General features: G+C 48.1%; 2 protein-coding genes across 4 annotated transcripts in view; both read left to right on the forward strand.

Annotated features, from left to right (window-relative positions):
• The window catches only part of BRWD3 (bromodomain and WD repeat domain containing 3), a 55,073-nt gene extending 48,395 nt beyond the window's left edge, over window positions 1-6,678 (forward strand). For all 3 annotated transcript variants that reach the window (XM_086756184.1, XM_086756185.1, XM_086756186.1), the window contains 4 exons: window positions 1,266-1,429; window positions 1,958-2,055; window positions 2,534-2,692; window positions 3,922-6,678. In XM_086756184.1, the coding sequence (XP_086612310.1) occupies window positions 1,266-1,429; window positions 1,958-2,055; window positions 2,534-2,692; window positions 3,922-4,709 (1,209 nt within the window). In that variant the 3' untranslated portion in view covers window positions 4,710-6,678. The remainder of the gene's footprint in view (window positions 1-1,265; window positions 1,430-1,957; window positions 2,056-2,533; window positions 2,693-3,921) is intronic.
• A 5,762-nt stretch (window positions 6,679-12,440) lies between these two features.
• LOC147599419 (syntaxin-1B-like) lies at window positions 12,441-13,793 on the forward strand. The gene has a single exon (XM_086756643.1). The coding sequence runs from the start codon at window positions 12,441-12,443 to the stop codon at window positions 13,365-13,367; it is 927 nt and encodes a 308-aa protein (XP_086612769.1). The 3' UTR covers window positions 13,368-13,793.
• Window positions 13,794-25,220: the final 11,427 nt, after the last annotated feature.

Raw genomic sequence — 25,220 nt, forward strand, 5'->3', positions numbered from 1 at the left:
GAGAAAGCGCAAAGTTGGGGTTGCTGAAGGTCGATCGAGCTCTTGGTGTTAAACGAGGGCTGAAAGGTGGGCTGCGGGTGAGCTCTGAAACTAAAGAGCCGTAACTTTTGGCGAGTTATTTACTGCTGCTCGCTCCCTGGGAGCTTCCCTGTGTATTAATAACTGCGGAGTTTGAGAGTCAGCTCCCAAACTACTGTAATGGAGTGGCCCGTCAGTGTCCATCTGCTTGAACACTCTGAAGTGCCTCAGTGAGGTGAGGGCGTGCTGTGGATTTGTCTAAAGCCAAACGTGTGCCAGCATCCTGGGGTTTTCTAGCCCGTTCTACCGTCTTTGCAACAGCGTCCTGAGTGGAGGCAAGAAGGGCAGGGTACTTTGTACCAGAGCTAAAGAGACATTGCTAAAGTGTAAAGGTCTGGGCAAAAATTAAGTTATAGGAATGTAAAGAAAACCTGTATCAGAGTGACTTTGTATTCAGACTGCAGGAGATGGGAAGAGGTCTGCGTGTGAGATGATGACAACATCATCTTGCTGGCATTTCTACAATTTTCAGAAGACTGGAGGCAGGAGGAGACTATGGGTATGAGGAAGGAATCAAGAACTTTGTTTTATTTATGCTGAATTTGGACTATTAGTTTGTCATAACTCAGAGACATCCAAGGTAAAATCTTGAAGAGAAGTCTGAAATAAGGAGAAATCGCCACGAGTGAATTTGCGGATGGGGCTGCACAGAGGCAAGGCTTAGAAAGAGAACAGGAAAACAGTTTAAGGATTTTGACATCTGGCTTACAGAAATTAGGAATGACGACATTTCAGTTGGCTTCTGTGTGCAGCTCTGAGGGGTGGTGTAAGGATTTGTCACCAGGGAATTAAAGCAAAAAGCAAAGGTGAAGGGACAGCAAAGTTCAATTGTTTTTCGCTTGGTACTTCAAGTTCTCTTACAGCGTGCTTCCGTGCTTTATGCAGATTAAAAAAGGAGGCTATATTTCAGTAATCTAGATATCCATTTTCCTTTAACTCTGTAAGTATTTTGTACTGTAAGTAATGAAATCCTTTTACAAAAACACTTTCTGTTGCAAGAATGCCGTCGTACCAAGGAAAGAAATGATCTGTAAAGAACCTAGTAGTTGAATGTCACCATGAATTTTTCTTATGTGCTACAAAGTCTGGGCATCTTTGTGATTTTTTTTTTTTTTTTTTTAACTGATCTTCTAGTTCAGTAAAACTATTCCACTTCTAATAAGTATGACTATGCTTTCTCACTCCAGATTTACAGCATGACACTTCGACTATCTGCCTTATTTGAAAATCATATGAAGAATATCATCTCTGAGTACAAGTCAGCAATGCAATGCCAGAAGAGGAAAAGGCCACGGTACCGAAAGCGGCTAAGAAGCAGCAGCAGTTCACCATCGACTAGCAGAGCGTCTAGGTAACGATAGTGAGCCTTGCTGTCGGTGTCGTTTGGGATGGCAGTGGTAGGCGACATCCCTTCGTGGATGTGCAGTCAGCTCCTTTGGATGATAAAATCACGTGCTCAAATTCTGTGCTCAATTTGTAGTTTTTGCATAATTCTCCAAGTGAAAGACTATATAATTAGAAATACTGCCTCAGGAGAAAATGGAAGAGCAGGTTTCTTTTTGCCTTTGTTTAGTAACTGTTGACAAAAGTGTTGCATAACACTTTCCTGACTTCTGTATGATACATTGTCTGAGTAAACAGAGTATTTGTTTTAAAAGGTGAGATAAAATCTTGTTCTTGCAAACTCATATGCCTTTATCAAACAGAACACGATTGGCCCTCTTTTCAGTATTACTACACCTGTGAAGCACTGGGAGGAGATCATTTGTGTTATGCATTTGCTGCAAAAAACCAAGCCACTTTGCAGGGGAGATTGGTTTTGTGTTTGAGTCTTTTGGTACTAACAGTTTTATCTCTTTGGGATATTTTGTGTCTTCAGCCCAAAAGGGAAACAGAAGCAAATGAAGATTCAACCTAAACCCAACCAGAATACCTCACTGCCTTTGACTAGGACTAGTTCTTCAGTTTCATCTCATGGTGAGGAGAAATATTCTGTAATACATCCATTCTCTTGCAGAAACTTGTGTGCTTCAGCCAAAGCTTATATTCATGGGACACATGCAAAACCACCTGTGAAAGAGCGAGCAGCAAGGTCATGTAAATACGTTGTCTGTAGATTGTGTTAGCTGAACTTGGCCCCCCACCTGTGGGTAGGGGTCAGAGGACAGGGAACCTGGGTCTGTCCTTGCTGAGAATTAATCTAGTGACAAGAGCCTGGACTTTCTGAGTCCAGGCTGCTCTCGTACAGCAGTTATGGATAGTTTAAGCTTTCTTTGGGTTACACTCCAGAGGAGTCTGTCTGTTCATGACTGCAGAGGCAGCTTGGCAAGATTAACCTCCTGACTTGGGCTGTTAACTCAGGTGTACAAAACCTCCCCAAATTGCCTTGCGTTACAACCCTGTAAATAGAGGAAATAAAAATTACTGCATCGCATTAGTGGTGTCCTGTCTAAAGTTTCAGATATAGCAGAAGAACCTCCGGGTTCAGCCACTGGTGAAGAGATGGAAGGACAACCATCTTCCTCAGGCTCCAATGCACAGAACCGAAGTGGAAATACCATTGATCCAGGGAAAAGTAGACCAGTCAGGAGTAGATCTACACCAGTGAAACAAGGTGAGAAACAAGAAGTTTTCTGTTCTTTGAATGACTGGTTTCTCTAGAAATGAAAATGTTGCCTCTGTCTGTTGCTTATGATATCCTTGCCCGAGTCTAGCATTACACTGTGCTCCCAAAGCACACCGAAGAATTGAGTTTACCTCACTTCGCGCAGTTCTTTGGTCTCTTGGCTGAAGCATGGCATGCACGTGACGCCACATGCACTTCAGTGAAGTCCTTCAAAATTTCTCCAGATGAAAAAGCTTGATTGCTCTTAGACTTCCTGAGAATTACAGTTCCTTCAGGAGTTACAAAAAGCAAAGCAAACCAAAAGAGCCCCCGCCCCAACACCTTGTCCTTTTATTAATGAAGTTAAAACCAAAGATGAAAAAAAGTTTTTTAAAAATGTAAATATTTTAATCATAATCAGGACTAAGTGGTTGTGATTAGAAGGGAAACACTGTTTGAAATCTGTGCTATTTTGTCTCTGGGACGTGTTAATCAGACTTTCCACTGAGACAGGCATCTAACGAGCATTGGCTGAAAGCCTGAAGCCTTTCTCAAGTGCATACTACTGTGCGGTGGCCGTTGAGCTCACCTGTGTTGCAGGTGAGCTTGTTGTATCCCGTGTTAAAGAAGATATTTAATATTCAGTGTCAGATTTGAAAACATGCAGTATTTTGGGTCCCAAGCCAGCAATATTCTTTACTGTGTTTCTAAGTTAAGGCCTTCAAGCAATCCTAGGGAGCTTACCTGGGTTATTTACTGTCTCAAAATTCCGCTTGCCATAGGTGTTCCCTGGACTAAGCCTTCTGAGAACGTGCATTTGATGGGGAATAAATACTGCTTGCAGAGTGTTGTTTTAACGTATGCAGGTTTGAAACAGCTTTGGGCGTTTTTTCTGCCTTGACACCCTAGGTAGGATTCATCTGACTAAATGTGAGATGTTTGTGTCTAAGCTACTCACTCTGGGCTCCTTTTATTGACTGGATCTTTGCTGAGCTCTTAGTCAAGAAGTTTGCAGTCCTTGCTTCCAGCCAAGATGAACTGTGTTTACTTTGATAAATTTTCCCCTTAGAGCACCCGTTGTCTCCACAGCACAGAAAGATCATCTGCGGTGAGTAGCTCCGAGCTGAGTCATCCCCAGAGCACACCTCAGAGGCAGATGGAGCCGGTCCCACTGTTTGTGTCCTGTTTGACTCGAGCGTGATGATGATAACCGACAGGGTTATTTTGTGTTTGCTTAGATCACCCTCCTGATGGACCACTTACAAACGGTGATGGCAGAGAGCCTCGGACAGGAGTCAAGAGGAAGTTAGTAAGCGCATCAGAAGAAGACGAGCATCTGGAGGAAGCAGAGGAAGAGGAAAAGAAGAAGAGAGAATTAAAGGAAAAATCTGGTTTATCTTCATCAGAAAGTGGGGAGTCGGGATCCAGTTCGAGTTCTGAAAGCAGAAGTGGCTCCGATTCGGACTCTGAATCGACATCTAGAACGGATCAGGATTACATTGATGGAGATCACGACTACAGCAAAGTTGTGCAATCCAAAAAACCCAAAAGAAAAATCAAAAGAAAAATCACCGGTGGGAGAAGGAATTGGCAGGGCAGAGGGACAGGGAGGAGAGGGAGATGGGGGAGGTGGGGGAGGTGGAGTAGAGGGGGAAGAGGTGGTAGAGGCGGAAGAGGCTGCGGCAGAGGAAGAGGTGGCGGCAGGGGAGGAAGAAGAGGCCGAGGAGGGAGAGGAGCCTCGCGGGGGGCCACCAGAGCCAAACGTGCCCGAATTACAGATGATGAATTTGAAAATCTGTTTGGAGGACAGTTTGGTGAAAACGTGTTTGGAGGGCGATTCAGTAGACCGCCTCGAATCAAAACGAGGAACGAGGGCAGGAGAACTGTCTTGTACAACGATGATTCTGATAATGACAATTTTGGGCACACCGAGGATCCTTTGAACCTTGGTACTTCCAGGTCAGGCAGGGTGCGGAAAATGACAGAAAAAGCCAGGGTCAGCCATCTCATGGGATGGAACTATTGACAGATGAAAAAACTTTGGAACAATTTTAAAAGAACTTCAATGGCCTTCTACTGCAGGGATTTTACCAGAAAATCTACCAAGCAAGTTGTGCGGGGACTCCACTCACGTTTCACAGTGGTGCTTTTCCATTCTGTCAGTTTGCGTTTCTTTTAAAACTTCAGATCGCCACACTTCATTGGTCAAAACAAGCCTTACTCATTAGGCCTTAAATTACCGAAATTCTTCCCCACACACTACAAGCTCATCACATTAAAGAGGCTTCCGGCTTCTCGATAAGAACATGACGTTCTGGGTCACGCTGATGACTTCTCTCCCGTGTTTTGTTGTTGTATTATAGAAATAGCACCTTCTTACGGAGTTTTTATGTGGTTTCTGCCATGAATCCTTATACACAGTAATAATTATAACTTTTGCACAATACACCAATCCTAAAGGCAGCTATAAAATGTTTACAGTTTCTATAGTGTAAGAAGGATCTGGATTATTTTAATCTTCCCAGGCCAAACGTTGATGAATTGTGCTGAACTGAAGTGTGTCTGTACTACAGTCACGGGGGTCCTGACGCGCTTTCTAGCGGTTCTTTCTTCGTGTAAAAAAGTGACAAAGGGTTGGTGCCTTGTAAATATGTAGCAAACCTTTGATGTGGTGTGTGCTATGTGTGCATTAACTTTATTAAACAGAGAATACTTGAGAAGTATGAATATCTAGACAAAAGGTGCCAAATGCAAAAGTTACTTGCATCTATTTTCTTTTTGTCCTCTCATATTTTTATAGTGTTAACGGAGATTGTGCAGCTAAGGGGTAACTTCAGCATTTGAAAGGTTCCTCCTCTTCAAAGCATAACGCGATTTTTAACAGTAGCTCAGCTACCTCTATTTACAACTACTGGAAACTGAAAAGAAAATAGATGCTGTTGGTCAGGACGTGTTGAAGAAGACGCAAGAGGGAGCGTAGAGGGATGGGATCGCTCGCCAAGTTGTAGAGTAACTGTGTCTTCGTTATGTTGACATGATGAAAACCAATCTCAGTAATTATCGGGGTTTTCAGAGGCAGAACGTTTTCAGCAGATGGCCGTTTGGTTGTGCAGATAGGCCGACTGTCTCCCGCACGTTTCTGCCGCCCCTCGCTCGGTGCCGAGCTGCGTCGGTTTGGAATTCGCCCCGTGAAGGCGGCGAGGGAGCTGGAGGGAGCTCTGGCCCCTGGTCTGGCAGTACGGGTACGCTGCCGCTCACCTCCTCCAGACGGACTTGTCCCGCGAGCGGGAGAGAACTCGTGTTGCGCTCTACTCGCGTTATCCTGAAAAATGCGAACTTGCACGCGGAAATCCTTTTGGTAGCGATGGTACAGTACGTGACGACGCGTGGGGTCGTGCTCCTGGGTGAACAGATGCGGGCGTTGGCGTGGGCTGAGCTGGAGAGGAGCAGCCTCTTCCTTCCTAGGGTCTGGCTGGAATGTTGGTGGGACTCCAGTTTTCTCCCGTTGTCTGAAACGATCTGCCAGTTGTAGCTTGGTTAAGAGAGTGACTTAGATACACAGAGAGAACAACCGAAAAAAAAAGAGACTAGAAAGTTTTGGTGGAGTTATTCAAATTTTATTTAATTTTTTTTTTAACTTTCATCCAATATCCTTAAGTTCTTCTGTGCACAGCTTGGTCAATAATTCTGGAAAACCTCAGGCAGCAAAGAGCGACCCATGTATATTCTCAGATGCAGAAGGAATTTAATTTTTGACTTTCTATATTAAGCACTCGCTATTTTATCTCGCTTTCCAAAAATCCTAGTTAGATGCAAAATGACTTGAAAAAACGCAGAGGTTTAGTTTTGTGATGGAGGAGAGTATATCCTAAATCGCTCAGAGCATTACTACGAGTTTATGGTACAGAAATCGCGCGCTGGAATTTTTTAAGGCATGTTTTGAATCGGCTGTAATCCATTGCTGGACTTGATTCAGTTGCGTTTCAATGGGGGGGGGGGGAAAAAAGCGCAGAGGCTCTCCTAGTTCTGTATTGGGCTTGAAAATATAAACAGCTGTCCTGTCATCCCGCTCATATCTATGTATATATATACACACATATATATTTATAAGAAATATGTTCTTTCTTTGGTCCTGCTCCACACGGTATCCAGGAGCAGCATGTGTGCGTCAGTCCGTAGTCAGCATCGCACCCCGTTCGGATGAGTCCCGTTGAGCTCGTGTCAACCCTATGGTTTCTGTTCCAAAGCCTGAAAATCTTGAAATGCAAAACAACAACAAAAAAATGCTTTTCCTATCTTTCTGACGGGCTGCAGACCCACTTACTTATTTATTTTGTGTAGGGGCTGGGGAGAGGCAAAACACGTGGATTCCAGAGAAATCATTTTATAAGTTTGTGTATTTTAACGGCAATTAGAATAATATTAAATATGTCCTTACATGTATGTTTTCTGTGTAACGAAGTGCTGTGAAGAGAGCGGTGAAGCCTCCCTTTGCTGCGGCGTAAGTATTAATCAGAGGCGTTACCTGACCGAGAGCTAGGCAGCAGGGTGTGCTGGAACAACAGAGCTGTCGCTTAGTGTAAAAAAGAAAAAAAAGAAAAAAAAAAAGCTTTTTTTGTGCATGAGAACCTTTTTATAAGCATGAAAGAAATAACTTGGGTTTAGAGATGTTATTTTTCTTGGTTTTGTATTGGGATTCTTTCTCTGAGTTAGGCAATTGACTTCGCATAGCCTCGTTCTGTGGAATAATGATCATTTCCTGGTAACTTGGGCACTTTCTCTCAAACCCCAGACCCTGTTAGGAGCCACTTCTGGTAGCAGAAAGCTTAGTATCGACCCGACGGGTGCAGCAGAAAAACGATTGAAACCTCGCTTCGTCTCCCTCCCCAATCCAAAACCTGGGTGCGTCTGGTGAAGCTGCCGAGCTCCTCGCAGGCCGTGCTGCCCGGCGCGTGCTGCAGAGTCGGGAGCGTTGTCTCTCTCCTTGCGCTTTTAACCAAAACCTCCCAGCCCTGCCTAAGGAAAGGCTCTGAAGGTTGGATTTTGTACCAGGTTCCTGCAGGCTGAGCCGGGGTTCCTCTCGGCCGTCGGATGGATTCGCGGGCGTCGGCGCGTCGGGGTTTTCTCTAGGCCCGCCGTCTCGCGTGGCCCCTCTCCCGCCTTTCCGGGGGACCGGAGGGCGGTTGGAGACACCCGGGAAAGCGAGGGCCTTACCGGCAGCACGGCGGCAGCCCCACGCGCCCCGTCCTCTGCGGGGCCGGGGCTGCACCTCTTGTGCACGTCTTTGCTCTCCGATTCCTTCTGGCTGCACGGCCGCTCTCCGTAGCACTCCCGTTTCCCCCGGACCAGGGCATGAATGGCGAAACTTTGCGGTAGCGACGTGCTGTTGTCTCAGTTCTGCCCAAATTTCGCCTGCTTCTTATTTTCTCTTACCGCCCTTTGTTTTTCTCTTTGCCATGCTCCACTCCTCTGTTTAGCTTCCCTTTCTTGCCCCTGGAAGTATTTATGCTGCTCTTCTGGAAACTTAGGACATCTTGATGAACTCCATTTCGGCTAGACTGTAAGAATTCATTATTTCTACTCCTCTTTTTCCCCAAGACTTCCCATATTTTTTTTCTACCTGCCTTACTTTGCTAGCAGCATTCCCACATTGCTGGAGGCGGATTTAGCGAAGATGGAAAGTTTGAGGGCCCGCTCGTCGCCGCCTCCCGGTGTGGCGACGCTGCAGGGTCACACCGGGCCCATGTGCCGTCCCGTGCTGCGACGGTGGCGGCTGCGGGAGGCGCGGCGTCGGGGCTGCTCCTGTTTTGTTTTAATCAACCCGGGAAACTTTGGTGTCGGTGCTTGAAGTGAGCTGGGTCTGGGCAGTTCTGTCGCTCCACTCCTTTCGCCAGAGGCCACCTCCCTTATCCCAGTCACTCCCACCCTGCAGATGAACAAGCTAAATATAATCTGGAAGAAGTAATTTGTGGAGGATTTTTGGCTGCTTAAAATTTTGCGTCCTGTCGCCTGTTTTAATTTTTCCCTGAATGTTTTCTTAGATGTAGGCCTTGGCTGCTTCTCCTGCGCAAAGCAGGAAGGCTGTGTAGTTCCTAAAGCACTGAAAAGAACTGACACCGGGTGCGGAGTAAGGAGAGTTTTCAAATAATTTAAAATCCTGTGGGAATGCCAACTACGGCGTGTTGCCTCTGATCGCGGCTGGAGGCTCTCTTGAGCGCAGAAAGCAAGATGAACCTTGGCAAGCGTTCGAAGAGCCTGCGCCGGGCTGTTTCTGGCACCCGTTCGAAATCACACAGCATTAAGAGGAGAAAATGAGTTTAAATCACTAGTTTTTGCTAAGCGCTTGACTAATATTGCATCTTCAACCCGAGCGGGGAGTGTCGGGGAAGACGGAGTAGCCGTAGGTTGAAGGTTGGCTGGTCTGCCCTGGCTTGGAGAGTTGGTCTGTGTCATGAGCTCCATGTTTGAAAAATGTGTTCGTGCGTTTACATTTCTTGATTTATTATTATTACTTTTTTTAAAAAACCATCCTGCGACGTTTTCTAACACGCTAATTATTTACCTGATAGACTGAAGGAGCAGTTAACGACCCGAGGATAAATCTGTACGTAGTGTCGTAGGGAGCCGTCGTCATCGTGTTCTTACAGTTTGTGTTATAGAAAATGACTGCGCGTGTGCTATAGATGGTGTTCCAATATTAGCGTATCAAGAGGTTTACACGTTGAAAAAGAGAAAAACCCAACTCCTTTATGTACAGTAAATAACAGCCTGCAAAATTTAGTCTAAAAATTGTCTTTTTTGGCATTAGGGATGCCAAGACCTGTTGGAAGCTTGTACGTTTTTAAGACGTCACGTTCAGCCCACAGCAAACTCACACAACTGTGCAAAGAATCCCTGAAAAATTAACATTTCCCGTGGAATTGCTGTCACAGCCTTAACTCTAGTACTCTAAAAATGGTGCTGAAATAAGTTTCTGTGCGTGGATGTGGGTACCTGGTAAGAGTTGGTGAGAATTTAAAGTTGAGCTGAGCAGCTTCGCGCTGAGTTAATCCTGCTCGTTAACTGCAGCCGCGTTGGGAAAGGTGTAAATGTTTGGGAAATATCTAAACCGGTGGGCGACGGAGAGCAGTTTTGTAGTTTTTGGGTTGTTTCAGTGGGCGAGCGCGGCGCAGCTGCCCGATCTCTGGCGCTGTGAGAAGCAGCCAGGACGGCGAGGGGAGCGGCGCCGGGGGCCGCCGAGCCAGGTTCGCGGGAGAGGTCGGCGTTCCCGCGGGCCGTCCCCAGATAAAACCACAATCCTCCCTTTCTCTGCCGAAAAACGCCTCCTCGGAGAGCGCTGCCTGCTCGGGTGTATGCAGAAATCCAAGTCTGATTATTTTTCCGTAGAAATACTAGCGCAGGCTGTTCGTTCCGCCACGCCTCATACAGCAGACTTCGTTCAGAAATCCCGGTTGATGTTGGAGCGATGAATTCAGTGGTGTAGGCTCTACAGTTCGTGTTCTGGATGATTTAAAAATACTCCAAAAATGCACAAAGCTATTAGAATTATGTCTACTTTCTCTATTGATTATTATTATTTTTTTTTCCTGGTGATATTTATGCCCATATCTTCACATCCGCTATCTCAGGTCCCTTTAAATGAATACTTCAGGGATTTTGATGCCACGCGTTGGCAGACCAAATGTAATATTTATATGCAATGAGCTGTTAGTTTTTGTATTGTACAAATGTAAATTTGTAAAGATTTTTTTCTAGAGTTTTTTTGAAGTCACTTATGTAATCTAGAACGTTTCATTTTCCAGCTGTGGGATTGTCTTAATAAAAAAAAAAAAAAAAAAAGATAAACTCTTACTTTGGTTTTGCATTGCTTACTGAATAGTTTAGACATTTAAAAGAAAAAAAATTAAATGTAAAAAAAGAACTTTTTGATTCTACTGGGTCATTTTATACTTATAAAAAAGGAGACTTTTATAAACTGTGCAGATCTTGAGCAGGACGGGACGGAGACCCTCACCCCAGCCAAAGGCAGGCGCGGGGGCTCGCTGGGGGTCTGTCACCCAAACCATCCTCCGACCTGGCTCCAAAATTCCATTTTCCTGGGCAAAAGGAGAGGAACAGGTAATGCTTCCTCGGGAAACTACGTGTGCGGTGCGCAAAGTCTGAGCCGAGCCTCCCCGAGGAGGAGGAGGAGGAGAAGGGTTCTGGGTGAGGTCCCTCCTGCCAGCGCGGGATATGGGGTCAGTTCGGGCAGAGGAGGAGGCCGTGCCTGGTTTTAGGGGGCATTTAATGCAAAACAAGGGAATTCTCCTTTTCCATCACTGTTCTTGCCCTTGTTGGACGGCGTCAGGCTTGGCTTAAAGCTGCCTCGGCCAGCAAAGTCGAATTGCGGAGCTCGACGCGGCTGACCCCGCGCTGGCCCAGCTGCGAGCAGGGAGGGGCTGGGGGCTGCCACGCCGCCGCGTTTCCCACGCACACGCTGCGCGGAGGCCGTGCAGCCCTCGCGGCCCGTCAGGCGCAGAGGGTTCAGTACCCAAAAGCAGCTCATGGCAGGTGTTCGGTGACAGACAGCCTCCCCGCGCTCGGCCTGTCCCGTGCCCTTCCTCCTCCTCGAGCCCGTCCCGCCCCGTGTCGCTCTCGCAATGCGGTATTTTGGCTTTTCCCCTCTTTCATCTCCGTATTTGACATTTCACTTTGTTGCGCTGATTCAAACGGGCCAAATGGGAATTCCTTTCAGCTGTGAATGAATATCTTCTGTTTAACGCAGTGCTCGTCCTCCAGGCCCCAGGAACAGTTTTTTTTTTTTCCCCTTGGCCATGTTGATGACAGAGAACACAATCAAACTTGTGTTGCGCGGATGCTGACGCCCCCCTGCTACGTTCGTCCGTCAAATGGCATACACGAGAAGAAATCCCATCTTCGGCGCTGCGTGACCTTCGGCAACCCCCCCTCGCTGTCGCTGCTGCAGGTACTGTACCGTAGGTGTCGTGTCATACGCTTCGTATCATCGTGCGCTGAGGTCATATGTGATAATACACGTTACAAAATGTGTGATACGGAATACCAGTGTGGTAGGGAACAACTCAATAATCCTTCGATAGCGCTTTGGAAATGCATTTTGTAGAAGTGCAGGCCAGCTGTGTCATCCCAATGCTCGTTTCCAGCCCGGAAGAGCCCCAGGGACCCTCCTCCAGCCGCCCACCAGCTGCTCGCGCGCTGCTCCCCGTCGGCCCTTGCGGCCTTGCCGACCTTCGCAGGAGCAGGGAGGCCGAACTTTGCCTCCATCCCATCTTTTAATTTCAAAATAGGCACTGCAATAGGATGCTGGTTTTGGGGTGCAGGACGGAGGTGCCACCGCGGGTCCCTGTGGCGGAAGGGGAGGTTGAGGAGCACACCAGGCGAGTATCTCCCTCCTCTGCCACCCAGGAGCCCGGATTTTTGGGTTTCTTTGTTTCTCGGTGAATAAAAGCCCCTTTGTTTTACAACCCAGCGGACGGGATGTCGAGCCAGGAGAGCCTGTCCCGTGACGCAGGCGCTGGCAGCGCTGGCAGCCGTCCCGCCCCAGGCCGCCGCCTTCCCGCTCTGCCTCTTGCCGAAACCCCTTTCCTCTCCCTGGCGCAGGGCGGTGGGGTCGAGCCCGGCAGCTGACGCAAGGCAGGCTGCCCTCCCTCAATATTTGCTCAGGTGTCAGGGAGGGAAGGTTTTAACAGCTCGCGCTGACGCAGGGAGCTCCGGCCTCGCGCCTCCCATCCCGGGGCCGATGTGCCGCCCGTCCCACGGATGGTGCTGGCGGCCGGCACGGAGCATGAGGGACCGGCTGGCGGAGCTGCGGCAACGGGCCGCGGCCGAAGGCGACCCGCACGAGGATGCCTTGTGTTTCGACAACCCGACGTTTGGTGGGGATGACGGCAGCCCCGTGGGCCGGGCGCTGCGGGAAGCGGCCGAGCTCTGGCGGGCGCTGGAGCGGCTGGAGCAGCTGTCCGAGAGCATCGAGAGGACGCAGCAGACGGTGCTGTGCTGCACCTCGCAGGAGAGCATCGCCCGGGAGAAGCAGGGTCTCGGCGCGGCCAGAGCCGCCTTCGCCCGCGAGGCCGTGGCCCTGCAGCCCCGGCTGGGCGCTCTGCCGGCAGCACCGGAGCGGGATATGGCGCGAGCGGGCCCCCGCGTCCGCCAGACCCAGCTATGGCTGCTGCTGCGGCGATACCGTGCCGTACTCACCCTCCACTACGCCCGGGAGAGCCGCTACCGGCAGCGGCTGAAGGAGCAGATCGAGAGGCAGGCAGAGCTGGCCGGCGTTGACCTGGGAACCGAGGACCTGGACGGGCTGGCCGAGAGCCCCGAGGCTCCCCGCATCGTGGGCCGGGACCTGGAGGAGCCCAAGGCCAAGCAGCACCTGGCCTTGGCCCGTGCGCGCCAGCGGCAGCTCCTCGACCTGGAAGCGCGGATGGCGGAGCTGCGCGGGCTCTTCCTGCAGCTGGAGGGGCTGCTGGCCGAGCAGCACGGGGCCGCCGACAGCGTGGAACGCTACGTCCTGCGCACCCTGGACTACGTCGCCCAGACGGGCGGCGAGGTGAAGAAAGCCTTCGCCTACCAGCGGCCTTCGCGCCTCTCGGCCCTCCTGACGGCCGCCCTCAGCCTCTGCGCCTGCTGCGCCTGCCTGCCCTGCCTCAGCGCGACCGTCCGCTGAGCCAGAGCTGCTCCGGGAGGAGATTACGGCAGCTCTCCTGGATTTACACCCGGGTTTCTGCAAGAAATGGCGTCGTGAGAGGCTGATGCTGTCTTGCACTTCTTGCACGATGGTGCAGGGACCGTGCACGCCTTGCACGGCAGCATGAGGACCGTGCACGCTTTGCCTAACGGTGTGGAGATCACGCTTGCACCACGGGACCGGCACCCAGAGCACCGCAGCGCCCGCCAAGGAAAAGCAGGTTTAATACCGTGAAACCGAACTTAACGAAGGTGGGAATAATGATTTTGTCAACAGAGCATCACGGAGATGTAGCCTTCTCTTGGTCCGTCCCTCTCCGCTTTGCCCAGCAACCCCGGAGGAAGTTTCCCACCCTGGAAATGAAATGGGCTCTGTAGAGCGAGCGCTCGCTCACAAGAGCCCCGGCTCGCGTCCCCGCGCTGCAGCCAGCGCCGGCAGCCCCGCAGAACTGGTTGAGCTGCTCCGTAAATGATTATCCATAAAGCGCAGGGGGGGGAAAAACCCAACCCGTGTTATCGTCAGCGCTTCCAGCCAGGCCGTTGTCACCAGGGTTTTCGTGGAGCACGAGCTCCTCCGGAGCCCGGCGCGGGGCGACGGTCCCCGAGCGCTGGCTCCTTGCTGGTGGGGCTGGGCCGGCGACACGCGCTTTCCTGCGCGCGGAATTAAGAGGAAAATTGCCCCGATTTGTGTTACAGGGACCGGTAAGAAGTTAAAGAAGTAGGAGGGAAAAAAATGGGAAACTTTGCACCTGGGAGCAGATCTTTCCAGCGATGGCTTCAGTGGTTTATGAGACTTTCTGAGTTTATTCATCAGGGTTTTTCCGATGCTTGGTTGCCTTTCATTAAATATTGACCTGAGATGGAGACTGATGGCTGGATCGTGAAGTAATTAACGATATTGTAATGGGGGCATGAGCGTTTGCAAGGTGGGGAGGTTTCCTTTCCCTTCTGAGTGAAGGCTGGGCCTTCACGTGGGGCACGTTTGCTTTGTGAATATTCCCGGGGATGACAAAGCCGAGGTGAAGGACCTGCTTTAACCATTCGAAGAATCCACGTGAGACGGCTGCTTTAATTATTTCCCAAATGAGCTTCAGAAATTTAGGAAGTTAGCATTTAAGGGGAAAATTAAGAGAAAGCCAGACATGTTAAGTTAAAACCAGGTTGCCCAGACCCCTGAGCTCTGTTCTGTAGCGACACGCTCAGAATGAGTCATAAAAAGAGGAGCTTTTCAGTAAAACGCGTTAAAAGGAACTGGCTTTAAGTACAAAGCCGTTTTAATTGGGCTAGCAGCGCACACGGATTTTCACTGGCAAAGTCTTTCAGTTGAAAAAACGTCACTGAAAATAATTTTTGTGAAGAGTAGAAAATCTTTTCCTGACATTTAGAAAAGCAAATAATTCCCGAACAATTTAATCACCCTATGGAAGTTTTTTTTTAAGGGGAGGTAAATTATTACAGATAAGTCCGTCGTTCCTGCTCAGAGAGACCCTGGGACGGCTCCTGATTCCAGTTCAAACACCGAATTTTGATCCCTCCCACACTGCTGATTTTTCATGGCACACCAAATAACCCCCAAACAGGGTAATTTCTTATAAATGCAGCTTTTTCAAAGCTTCCTGAACATTGAATAGGAGGTAAATTCTCTGAGTTCTGTTCAATTTGCCGCATCCGTTTGGCCAGACCTCTAGACCTACAGGTTTATTGGGAAAAGTGCAGTTTGGGACTGCAATTCCATTTTGCCGTACTCCAGTTTCCCCTGAATAACACTCCCTGGCACAAGAGCAAGGATAAATTCCTAATTCAAAAATATTTATGTATTTTAGTTCAAGATGAGAGATTTAATGAATTGTATTTTCATTTGCCTCAGACTATTCCCATTGAAAACCATCACCCAACACTTCCATTCCCAGAAATGCTCCCAAAAGTTGGGGGTTTTGTTCAAAAAAGCTTTCTATGCACTCAGTATTTTTATTTCGAGGGTACTTAACGTCAAATCAGAAATTCATTCTTCTGTGTGGGCTACCGAGTTATTGCGATGCTTCCAAACACTTTTTACATTTCATTCACCGATACAAAAATGTGTCAGCAGTTTAAATTGCCTTGATTTGTTTTCCCCCAGCTTTTCCTGCGTTTTCCAGTGAATCAACAACTCTATTCACAGAGCTCATCGAGTGTCTGCTGCGGCTGCCTGGCTTCGGAAAACGCGGAGATCTGGCTCGCGAGCCTTTCCGCAGGAGCCAGGGTCGCTACCAAGGAATTCAGGGGAGCCGCTTCTCGTCTTCTGAGCAACAGGTTGGAAACTCCGTCCTTGGTTTTTCTGGGCAAATTGGGCTGATTTCGGTGTCGTTTTGGTGCTCACTTCAACTGGACGTCTGTGGTGTCGCAGCAGCCTGATCTGCACGGGCATGGAGCAGGGCACGTCTCAATTTTGGATCCTTTTTAAGGGCGTTTCTCTAACAGACAGGAAATAAATGGTGTTTTCCAGTGTTAAAATATTGCTATTGCATTTCCCTGGCAGGGATGAAGTTTGATGGCCATGCCTCTTACTGCAGCCAACTCATGCAAAATCTACAGATATGATTTAAAACGAACAGTCCAGGCTTTTTAGAGGGGTCTCTATCTTAGAAAATCCACTTCGTTGCTTTGTTGACCTGCAGCTTTCAGAGCGAGGAGTTTCTGTGAAGTTTTCTCCAACACTGCCTTCTAGTGGGTCTTCACGGATGCATTGCTTGACTTACCAGTGTAGAGGGGAGCACTGCGTCTATGGGCGTTTCAGGCCCAAGTCTGGGGGAATAAGCCAGCCCTTGCGCAAAACTGCTTTGATTGACCGGCACCGAGCGGTGTTCTGCCAGAGAAGAGTAAATTTGAAAAGGAAAGAGAGACCCTGAACTCCTGCCGAGGCGGTGTCCAGCTGAAAGCAACGTCCCTGGCGGGAAATGGGGAAAGGAGAGAACACAACAGTCAGGAATGCTCGCTGAGGAATCCCAGGTGTGGGCTCTGGGACAAAAGGCCAAATTCAAATGGGGGTTGCGGGGCAAGATGACAGCATCACGTCCCCCGGACCCAGAGCATCCCCGTGGGCCCACGGAGCTCACGGTGGTAGTAGTGATGGGGGTACGTGGGGGTGACTGACAGCAACGCTCTGCCTCTTCCCCATGAGACCAAACAACTGTATTTTTCTCTGATTTTCTTTGTATTCAGTGCCTTTTCAGCTTTCTTCTTTCACTAACAATGAGCCTCTTCCCACTCATTCCATAAAATTGCAGCGGCAGAGCCCGAGCAGCTTTGCATGAGAAAGACGTACAATGAGCTGTTGTGAGAGGAGACATGGAATAATCATCTTGCCAGCGCTGAATTCAGGCGCCAGGTCGGAAAAAAACGGAGATGGGGAGAGCAGAGCCCTCATGGGTCCTTCTTGAGCAATTAAGCCCTGAAACTGGGAGCCGTACTCTGTGATCCCAGACTGCAGGATGGTCCCTGTGCGGGGCCGGGGATGGGGGACCCCAGGGCTGAGCCTGCTCCCACCCAGGTCCAGGTGGTCTCCTAACGTCCCTGCCCACCCAAACATGCCCATCGCCGCAGCTCCTTCCCAAGAGGAGACACTTAGTGCTTCCTGAGCTCCCCAATAAATCAATTTATTAGATAGTACAAAATCAGAATGGGGATATTTTTCTTTATTCTTGTTTTCTTCCATGTTGAACATTTCCTTTTATTTTATGTGCTGATCTTGGCATGCAAAGCACAATTATTTGCCATTTTCTTGAGCAAGACTGAGTCAAGAATATATGTTTTTATAATTCTTAGGGAAATTCTTAGGGAAAAAAAATACCTCGGGAGATACAGATACGGAAACGCATCCTGATGCAAGTTCTTCCAGGCGGAATGGTCTCCAGAGCAGGCACGTCTGGAACAGTTTGCCGTTGCGACTCCTTGGCTTGCTCCAATGGCTGCCTCACATGGTATGTTTATGAATTTGGGCTGGAAAACGTTGAAGACCTTTCCTTGGTCTTCACTATTGAAAAGTCCATTTTCACTTAAAATACGCATAACTTCTTCCCTTCAAAAAAAAAGCTAATGGGGCAAGCTGAACCTTATTGCCACAAAGACATTTTAGAGTGAATTTTACCTTCCATTTGTAACGACACAAAGTCATTAGTAATGAGAGGCAGGGCTGTCTTACAGCCCGAGTGTGCTCTCTGAATCAGAGGAGCCTGTCTCTGAGAGGTACCCTGCGGCGTTCGTGTTTTATGGGAAAGGGAGGTGGCCGCCCTGTCCTTCACAAAGTCCCAGTATTTTTTATTCTTAAAATTAGGGCAAGTGAGTGCCACAATTTCCCTTATATTCCTCAGTAGAGACTCCTATTTCTGAAATATTAGAACAGCAACAAACATGAGACCCGCAGAAAGCTTTGGAGGCACTGGCCGATGGCTCATGAACTTCTGTTGGTGACTTTCAGATTAAAATGTGGGCAGAAAGCGACAAAACAGGAGCAGTCAATATCCTAGAGCGTGATTATTAAAGTACTCCATTGCATGGCCCTCAATGAACACTTTTTACTCGTATTTAACATTTGACAAGCAGTTAAGAGCTTACGAGATGAGGATCAAACATAAAGTTGGGCAACTGGAAGGGTGGTTTCCAAAAACAATCCTTTCTCCTCTCGTGTGCGCTTGGTGTCGAGCTTAGCAGAGCCAGGCCCTTAGACCTTCACTTTAGAAGGTGGATATTTCTGCATTTAAGTCTGATGTTGTGCAAATGGGAAGAGAAATTACCATGTCAGCGCCTCTCTGAGGGACGACGATGACCTGTCAGCGAGCAGAGCAAGTTGGAAGGCTTTCCATGGCTTCTCACACGAAGATAGCGTAACTGGGCAGTAAAAAGACTATTTTGCTTGCTATTTTACACTCAGCTGAGCTCTGAAAGGGCTACTTTTAAAATAATTTATCCAATTTTTTATATGGAGCCTGCCAGCCTTCAGAATAAGTGAAGTGGAGAGTGTTAAGGATGAAGGAGCAGAGAAGATAAACAATCTTGATAGCACCGTACGTACACTGCTTGTTCTGTGCTGGAACGGGAACACTCTGGCACTTTTTCCAAAAGAATCAATTAGCACTTTTTAAATAGCTGTATTATGCAGTGAAGAAAAAAAAAAAAAAGGCTGTGTTTACTGTGGTATTAGGTTTATTCACTATAACAAAATAGATTTTGTTTAAGACAGAAAACGGATAAAAGACTCGAAAACCAAACTTCTGTTGAAAGTTAGTGAAGGTAGAAATCTGAAAGGAGAAGGAAACTAGATTGGGAAGGATGGACAGCGGGTGCTAGTAAGTTTGCTATGGAAGTTTCTGTAGTTTGTTGATGTTCCATGGTTCCTCCCCCAGCATCCTCGGAGTGGACATGTTTTTCTCAAGTAGGGTTGTTTTCCACTGAAAACTCTGTAGCAGAGACAAATGAAGATGCAAAAGCATCAACGTACCTTACACCAAGCCTCTCCTTGATCCGTTTGTTGTATCCACGTACTTTTTAGCTCGTTCCACTCTTCCTCCGTCTGTTTTTGAAGGCAAGGAGGAGTTTCAGGGTTGGTTCTTTCTCCCCTAAACGCCCTTAGGCAGAAGCTTGTTCTGTGTGTCTGGAAGGTGCCCATCTCATCAGGCTCCCACTTTTGAATGGACCATTGGAATATCCTCACAACGGGCATGATAATAGGCAACACCATCATCTGGTCATCATAAGTAAATTAAATTAACCTTGGCTTGCTAAAGCCGAAAGCTCTGACCTGCAATTAGACTCAAGTGGCAAGGCCGCTTCAGCGCACCGCATCTGCAATGCAGGTGGGATTGGGTAGATTACAACCACCAGCAGCATACAACGACCGTGGTATTTGTCACCCGCACCCTCAGGAAGGGTTTTGGTTCAACCTTATCAACAATGGCAGCAGGAGGAAATCAAAATCCTCGCAATGTTGATTGGAAGGGACCTAAGGGGCTCATCCCATCCAGCATCCTACTGAGCACCCGGCGCTTCACAGCGCTGGCCCAGGTCAGCTGGGGCTTTACTCGGCCAGGTCTAACCAGCCTTCGGGGATGGAGACCCCACAGCCTCTGGGGAAGCCACCCCTGGGGTTCTGTTAACCACGTTTCTATTAAAAGTTTGGTGGATACTGGGAAAATTAAAGTGCAGGTTGGTTGTAGCCTGGGACTTGAGATGTTTCCTCTATTTTTGTTTCATTTTCTTGTATTTTAACTACGCCTAGTTAAAGTTTAAAAAAATACAAATAGGGAGTAGAGCAGATGTGCACCAGTATCCTGCGCAGGAGGGAAATACGGTATTTCTTCCTTTTGTCTCAGAGTTGTTGAGAAAGAATTGGAAGACGCTTTCGAAATAGGCGCACCAGATATATCCCGCCGTACAAGAACGCGTGCCCGCTCTCTTGTGCTGCCACATAATAGAGTTAAAAAGAAAGCAGTCTTATTTCCATACTGAGTCATTGCTCGTGCTTTGCGCAGCGACGGTTGCGTCGAGTTTGGTTTCAGCTGGTTGTGAAGCAGGCACAGGTGCAGAATATATCGTCTTTTTGTTTTCGCGGCAGATGCGAGCAGGGGAGAGAGCGATGTGTTTCTTGTCCATTAAGCAGCAACAGAATAATGTTAAATTGAGACTAAAATGCTTCTGATGAATAAAGGCAGAGGCACAAAGTTCCAGAAAGAAAATAATGTTCCACCAGAAACTGAAGTTTTCAAACTTGCAAAATATGAATTTGTTATAAAACCAGGCATTTATAGTTTATTTTAATGTTTTTGCGACTTATCTGGCAACAGAGGTGGTAGGGAAAGGGCAGATTTTCTTCCAGTGCCATTTATGCCCCTTTACCCATCGACCTGGGCAGCTGAATGCAGCCACGGGAGCAGGAAGGCTTTGAAGAAATTCAAACTCCCACGGAGCCACTCAGCCCAGCACGTCTTTGGGCCAGGACGTGCAGCCCGGATGTCAAAAGCTTTTTCTAATTAATGGTTGTGCAACGATGATGAGCAATCTGCGTCCTCCCTTCCCTGATCTCCATCCAGGCAGGAACCAGAAGAGCTGGTGGGACCTCTTCTTGCACCCACCAGGAAAGCTGTGGGCTCCCAGGTAGGTGGGAGGAGTCACACACAAAAAAAATCAATTTCTTTCATGTGTTTTCATAATAATCTGTTTTTTTTCACATGTATGGCATTCCTAAATGTGGTTTTGGTTGGTTTGAGGGTGAGTTTTTTTTTTTTTAAATGGCTACTTCTCATTTAGAAAAGGCTAAAATAAAAGTTGTCAGCAATTTCAAAATACTGTCTTGAGAAAAGCAATGTAGTGAATGAAATTAACCATGAAAGATTTGATTAACTGCTAAAAAAAAAATATTTGAAAAATTCCTGAGCAAATGTAACATTGGCAAAGCTGGGAGATACTTTTCACTCTTGTGCTCTACAGCACCCTTCTGGGCTTGGGGGCAGCCAGTGTCGGGGCAGGTGGAGGTACCAGCACAGGCTTCGGAGTGAAGGAAACCCTGAGTGATGGTTTCTGGTGGGCTCCATCCTGGGGAGCACATCTTGCCTGGATTTATCTGGCCAAGGATAAGCCGCGAGCTGTAATTTTGCTCCGGTTTGATTGCTTCGCGGCTTTTTCAGCCGGCGACACGCAGCGTCCCCACATCGCTCTCCCATGTAGTGACAACACATGCAGCCACTTAGCTGCTTGGCAACGCCGAGGATGCTGATGAGACTCCTCCAGCCCATCTGCCGCGTGGGTACCAAGGACTAACATCTCCACTGGTGATGACACAAGGTGTTATTTATGCGTGGATCCACACGTGCTCCTCCTGGAACAGATGGACTGCCCCGGAAAGCTACAAATCCCTCACTTAGACACCTCCTGAGCTGAAGGATGGGGAGCAACTGCTTGGGCAAGGGATGCTGGAGGAGATGAAGGCTGGAGCCATGCCTCCTCCTGACTCAGCGTGGCTGCCGGCTCATCTGCAGTCCCGTGCTGGTGGAGAGCCCCATGTCCTGCCCTCCGGATGGCAAGGAAAATCCGGCTAAAAATGGGGGCAGGTCTGGAGATGCCTTTTGGAGGAGAAAAAGGGCCAGGGAAGAGGAAGGAGCTGAGGACAGCGTGCCACCGATGCCACCTTTCCTCACCCAACAGCAGCGACCACCTCTTGTGGACGTGACCAAGAGGAAATTGGGGAATGCCCTTCTTCTGTCAATTAAAACCCAAACCGAAGCGATTTCAGTGTCTAATTAACCTGGGAGCGAAGACGCGGAGGCAAAGTCCCGTCCCTCTCCTGTGTGCGGACAGTGAGCCCCCCACTCAACGTCCTCCCAAAGTGGCTTCTTTCCACCAGCCTTCAGGGTAATTAAAGTCTTTCGCGCACAGTAATGGCTGCACTAATTAAATGCTGCTGCTTATTATTAAATAACGAAGCTCGTTAGCATAGGCTGTGCAGCTGAGATGCTCGTGGCTGAGCGCTGGCGCCTGACTGGTCCCTCTGCCCAGGTATCCTGCGAGTGCACTGCTCTGAAATGGGATTATTCCCATTTTTCCCAGTTTGTGCTGAGGGTATTAAAGCGTTTTTAGTTGTTTGGCCAAAAGTGTTTTAAATTGGGAACATTTGCATAGGCTGTGCAGCGAAACATCCGTAGGCATGCTGGTTTGGGTCACTTTTGATTCTTCTTAGTGTTCCATAAAAAAAAAATAAAAAAAAATTACAAATCTGGTATCTAGCACATTCCCAAGGGGAACATTTTTGCATTTACACAAAACTAAAATGATTGCAAGCACGCAGCCACTGCTACAACAAATTTAAGCTTGTTATTTTGCTGCTGCATCACATAACAATGTTTTTTTTCTGAAATCTCTATAGTCGCTACCCGATAATTTTAAAACTTCCTGAGCTAAGCTGAGCAGCGGTGAATTAAAGATTCATACAGGCTGAAATATTCACAGCATAAAATCTTAACACACACTCAACACTGGCTCAAAACATTCCATAGGGTCAAAATAGAAGCCGCATGAGGCAGCGCTGAAAAATCCAACTTGGTTTACCCACTCTGTGGCAAACAGCGCTGGTGAATCAGAAAGTCCCATTTATTCCCCGTTTCATGTAACTTATTATCAGATGGGCCAGCTGTGGCCAAAGCATCACCAGCATTTCCATGACCAGGACTTCATAGCTCAGCCGTAAACATTTACTCAGAATTGTGATGGTCCGAGTCTTTGCTGAGGAAGAATTTTATTTTTTTAACCCCCAAAACTTTATTTTAAAGTGATTCAGGCAGCATTAAGCTTTAGGAAGGCAACAGGAAAATGCGAAGTTTGATTTTGCGCAATGCTCCCCTTCGTGTGAAGGCTGGAAACGAGCCCTGACAGAGTGCCTTGAGGGAAAACCGAGAACGATGAAAATCGCAGCAAATGCCCTTTTCCTGAAATCCATCACGGAACACAACAGAATCATTTTATTCGTAAAATGGCAAATAGCTTCTGTGTTGGAAAGCATCTTGCTCGGACAGTTTGCTAGCAAGGAAACAATGCACGCAATTCATACGATAGCCAAAAACCCCACGCTTTTGAAGGAAAAGAGAGTTTCAGTGCTTCTTTAATTCAACAGACAGCCCGCGAACCCTGAGACAGATCGCTGTTACGCGTTATGCCGAGCCCTCGATCAATAGGTTAAAGCTTTCTCATTCCCTTTGCGCCGTTAAGTCAAGCGAAGCTCATTTGTTCCTCCAAAACCGCCTTTCATCCTTCTTCTGTGGTGTCAGAGAGGAAGGAGCTCCCTGCAACCTGTTACGTTTGAAATTATTTCCCATGTGATGGAGCACTAATAGGTGTGGAAACATATCCAGTGTGGATCTCCTCCCGTTGTGAGCACCAGGAGGAGGAGGAGATGGTCGCTCTCCTGTTTACTTCCCACTAGAGGAGCCCATCGCCGCCCGTTAAATGAGATTAGAGGCCAACCCAACGTGCACAAATGATCCCTCTTGCTACTCACAGCTTTGATATCGGCAGAAAATAATCGTGTTCATCCCCTGCCAAGCAATCCATGTCCTAGGGTTGCCTACGTTGGGCAAACGTCAGGGAAGCCCCTCGCACTACGCTGGCGTTTGCACATGGACAAGCGCCAGGACGCCCAGGCAAAACCCATCTCCACCGCCTGAGGCCTTGCCAAGAAAATAAACATAAAAATGAGCATTATGGCTGGCAGGGAAGGAGGAGAGGTGCGTGCCAGGAGGGATGTAGGGCTGTAGCACCTCCAGGGATGCACATCACTGGCTGCGGCACGTCCAGGAGAGCTCAAATGGCACGGGAAGCTCAAGGAAATCCACGGCATGGCTTCCATGCCATCCAAAGGGCTCAGCCCCTCCCCGGAGGAAGCATAGACACCACCAACACTTCCCATCCCTTCGGCAGGGAGAAGGTGAGGGATCACCTGCTGGGTTGGCAATCCCTCTGCCTAGCTCCAGTTATGAATTATAACGAATTCCAGACTATGTACATAACATAACACCTTGTATATAGCGTATCTTCTGCCCAGCACCGCCCACAGCCGCAGCGTCCTGCCTGAAACTTATAATTCTGAGCAGATTTTTGGGAAGACTGGGGAGAGGAGTGGTGCTGCAAAATTAAATGGATTTCTTAAAAATTAATTCTAAAAGATTTTCCTTTGTCTGCACATCATAGTTCTGCGTCCTGGTAAAACCTAAGCTCCCTACTCTGAGCCATTAGCCTCTGGGAACTGACGAGGCACCGTGATACAGCAAACATCTGTGGGGTGTAAAGAAGAAATATTAGCCAGACCAAAAAACAAGAGTCGGGATTGCTTTCGCTGGTGTCGTCATGGGTATGCAGAGGAATCAGGGAGTTTTCACAGAAAAGTTTGGGAAAGATTTACGGCAGAGTTATCGCGTGGGCACCCTCCTTCGCTTCAGCGCTGCTTTACAGCACACGACGACTATACGTGAACGCGTTATTTCCACTGCTATTTCCCTCAGGAGCCAACAAGAAACTTAGTTATCTATTTCTTATTTTAGCTTATAAGAAACACGTTGCTTTCAGCAGCCAACGCTGTACACGCTGGCGCGAAACGCAAGCTCTGCGTTCCAGTACCGGGCTGTCACTCTGGTCTGGCTCTCCACTGGTTCACTGGTCGGTCTTGATCCTTCTTCACTACTGAATACCAGGCTTAAAAAGCATTGTTTTGTAGCAACACCCCAAAAATGGGTAATGGGACTATTAAATTCTGCAGCAGGACTTTATTGCCTGGGTTTAATCTACTTTCCATCCCCAAGTTCCAAACGCGTGTGCAGATCCACGTCCACCCTGGTCCTGGAGACAAGCGGGATGAATCCGACCCACCGACATCCGCTGGTGCCTGCTCTATTCATCGCCGTCAGCAGGGATGCTCCTCTGCCTGTCGAGTTTCTTGAGACATCATTGGATGAAAAGCGGGTATTAAAGGGAATATCTCAGTGTGGTGAAACCATGGCCCTGGGGGACTTGGGGGAAGCAATGAGGACACTGCTAATTGGGGAATTCCCAATTAGAAGATCTCAGGGTCAGAAAAGCTGCATGGCAAAGAGGAAGGAGAGGGACGAGGCTGAAAAAATAGCGGTGGATGGCACCAATATTTCCATAAGGATTACGGGTAGGGGCAGGGACGGTCTAGTGACATAGCAGCATTAATTGGATCATCTTCCGGAGGTAAGGAAAATTGTCTAGACAGAATAAAAGATGCGGCTTACAAAGGCGGTTTATAAATAATTACCATTTACACACTTTAAATAGTCTTGTCTCAGGAGAGCAA

The sequence above is a fragment of the Chlamydotis macqueenii genome, chromosome 11, assembly GCF_036417535.1.
Source record: "Chlamydotis macqueenii isolate bChlMac1 chromosome 11, bChlMac1.mat, whole genome shotgun sequence".
In the NCBI taxonomy this organism is placed as follows: domain Eukaryota; kingdom Metazoa; phylum Chordata; class Aves; order Otidiformes; family Otididae; genus Chlamydotis; species Chlamydotis macqueenii.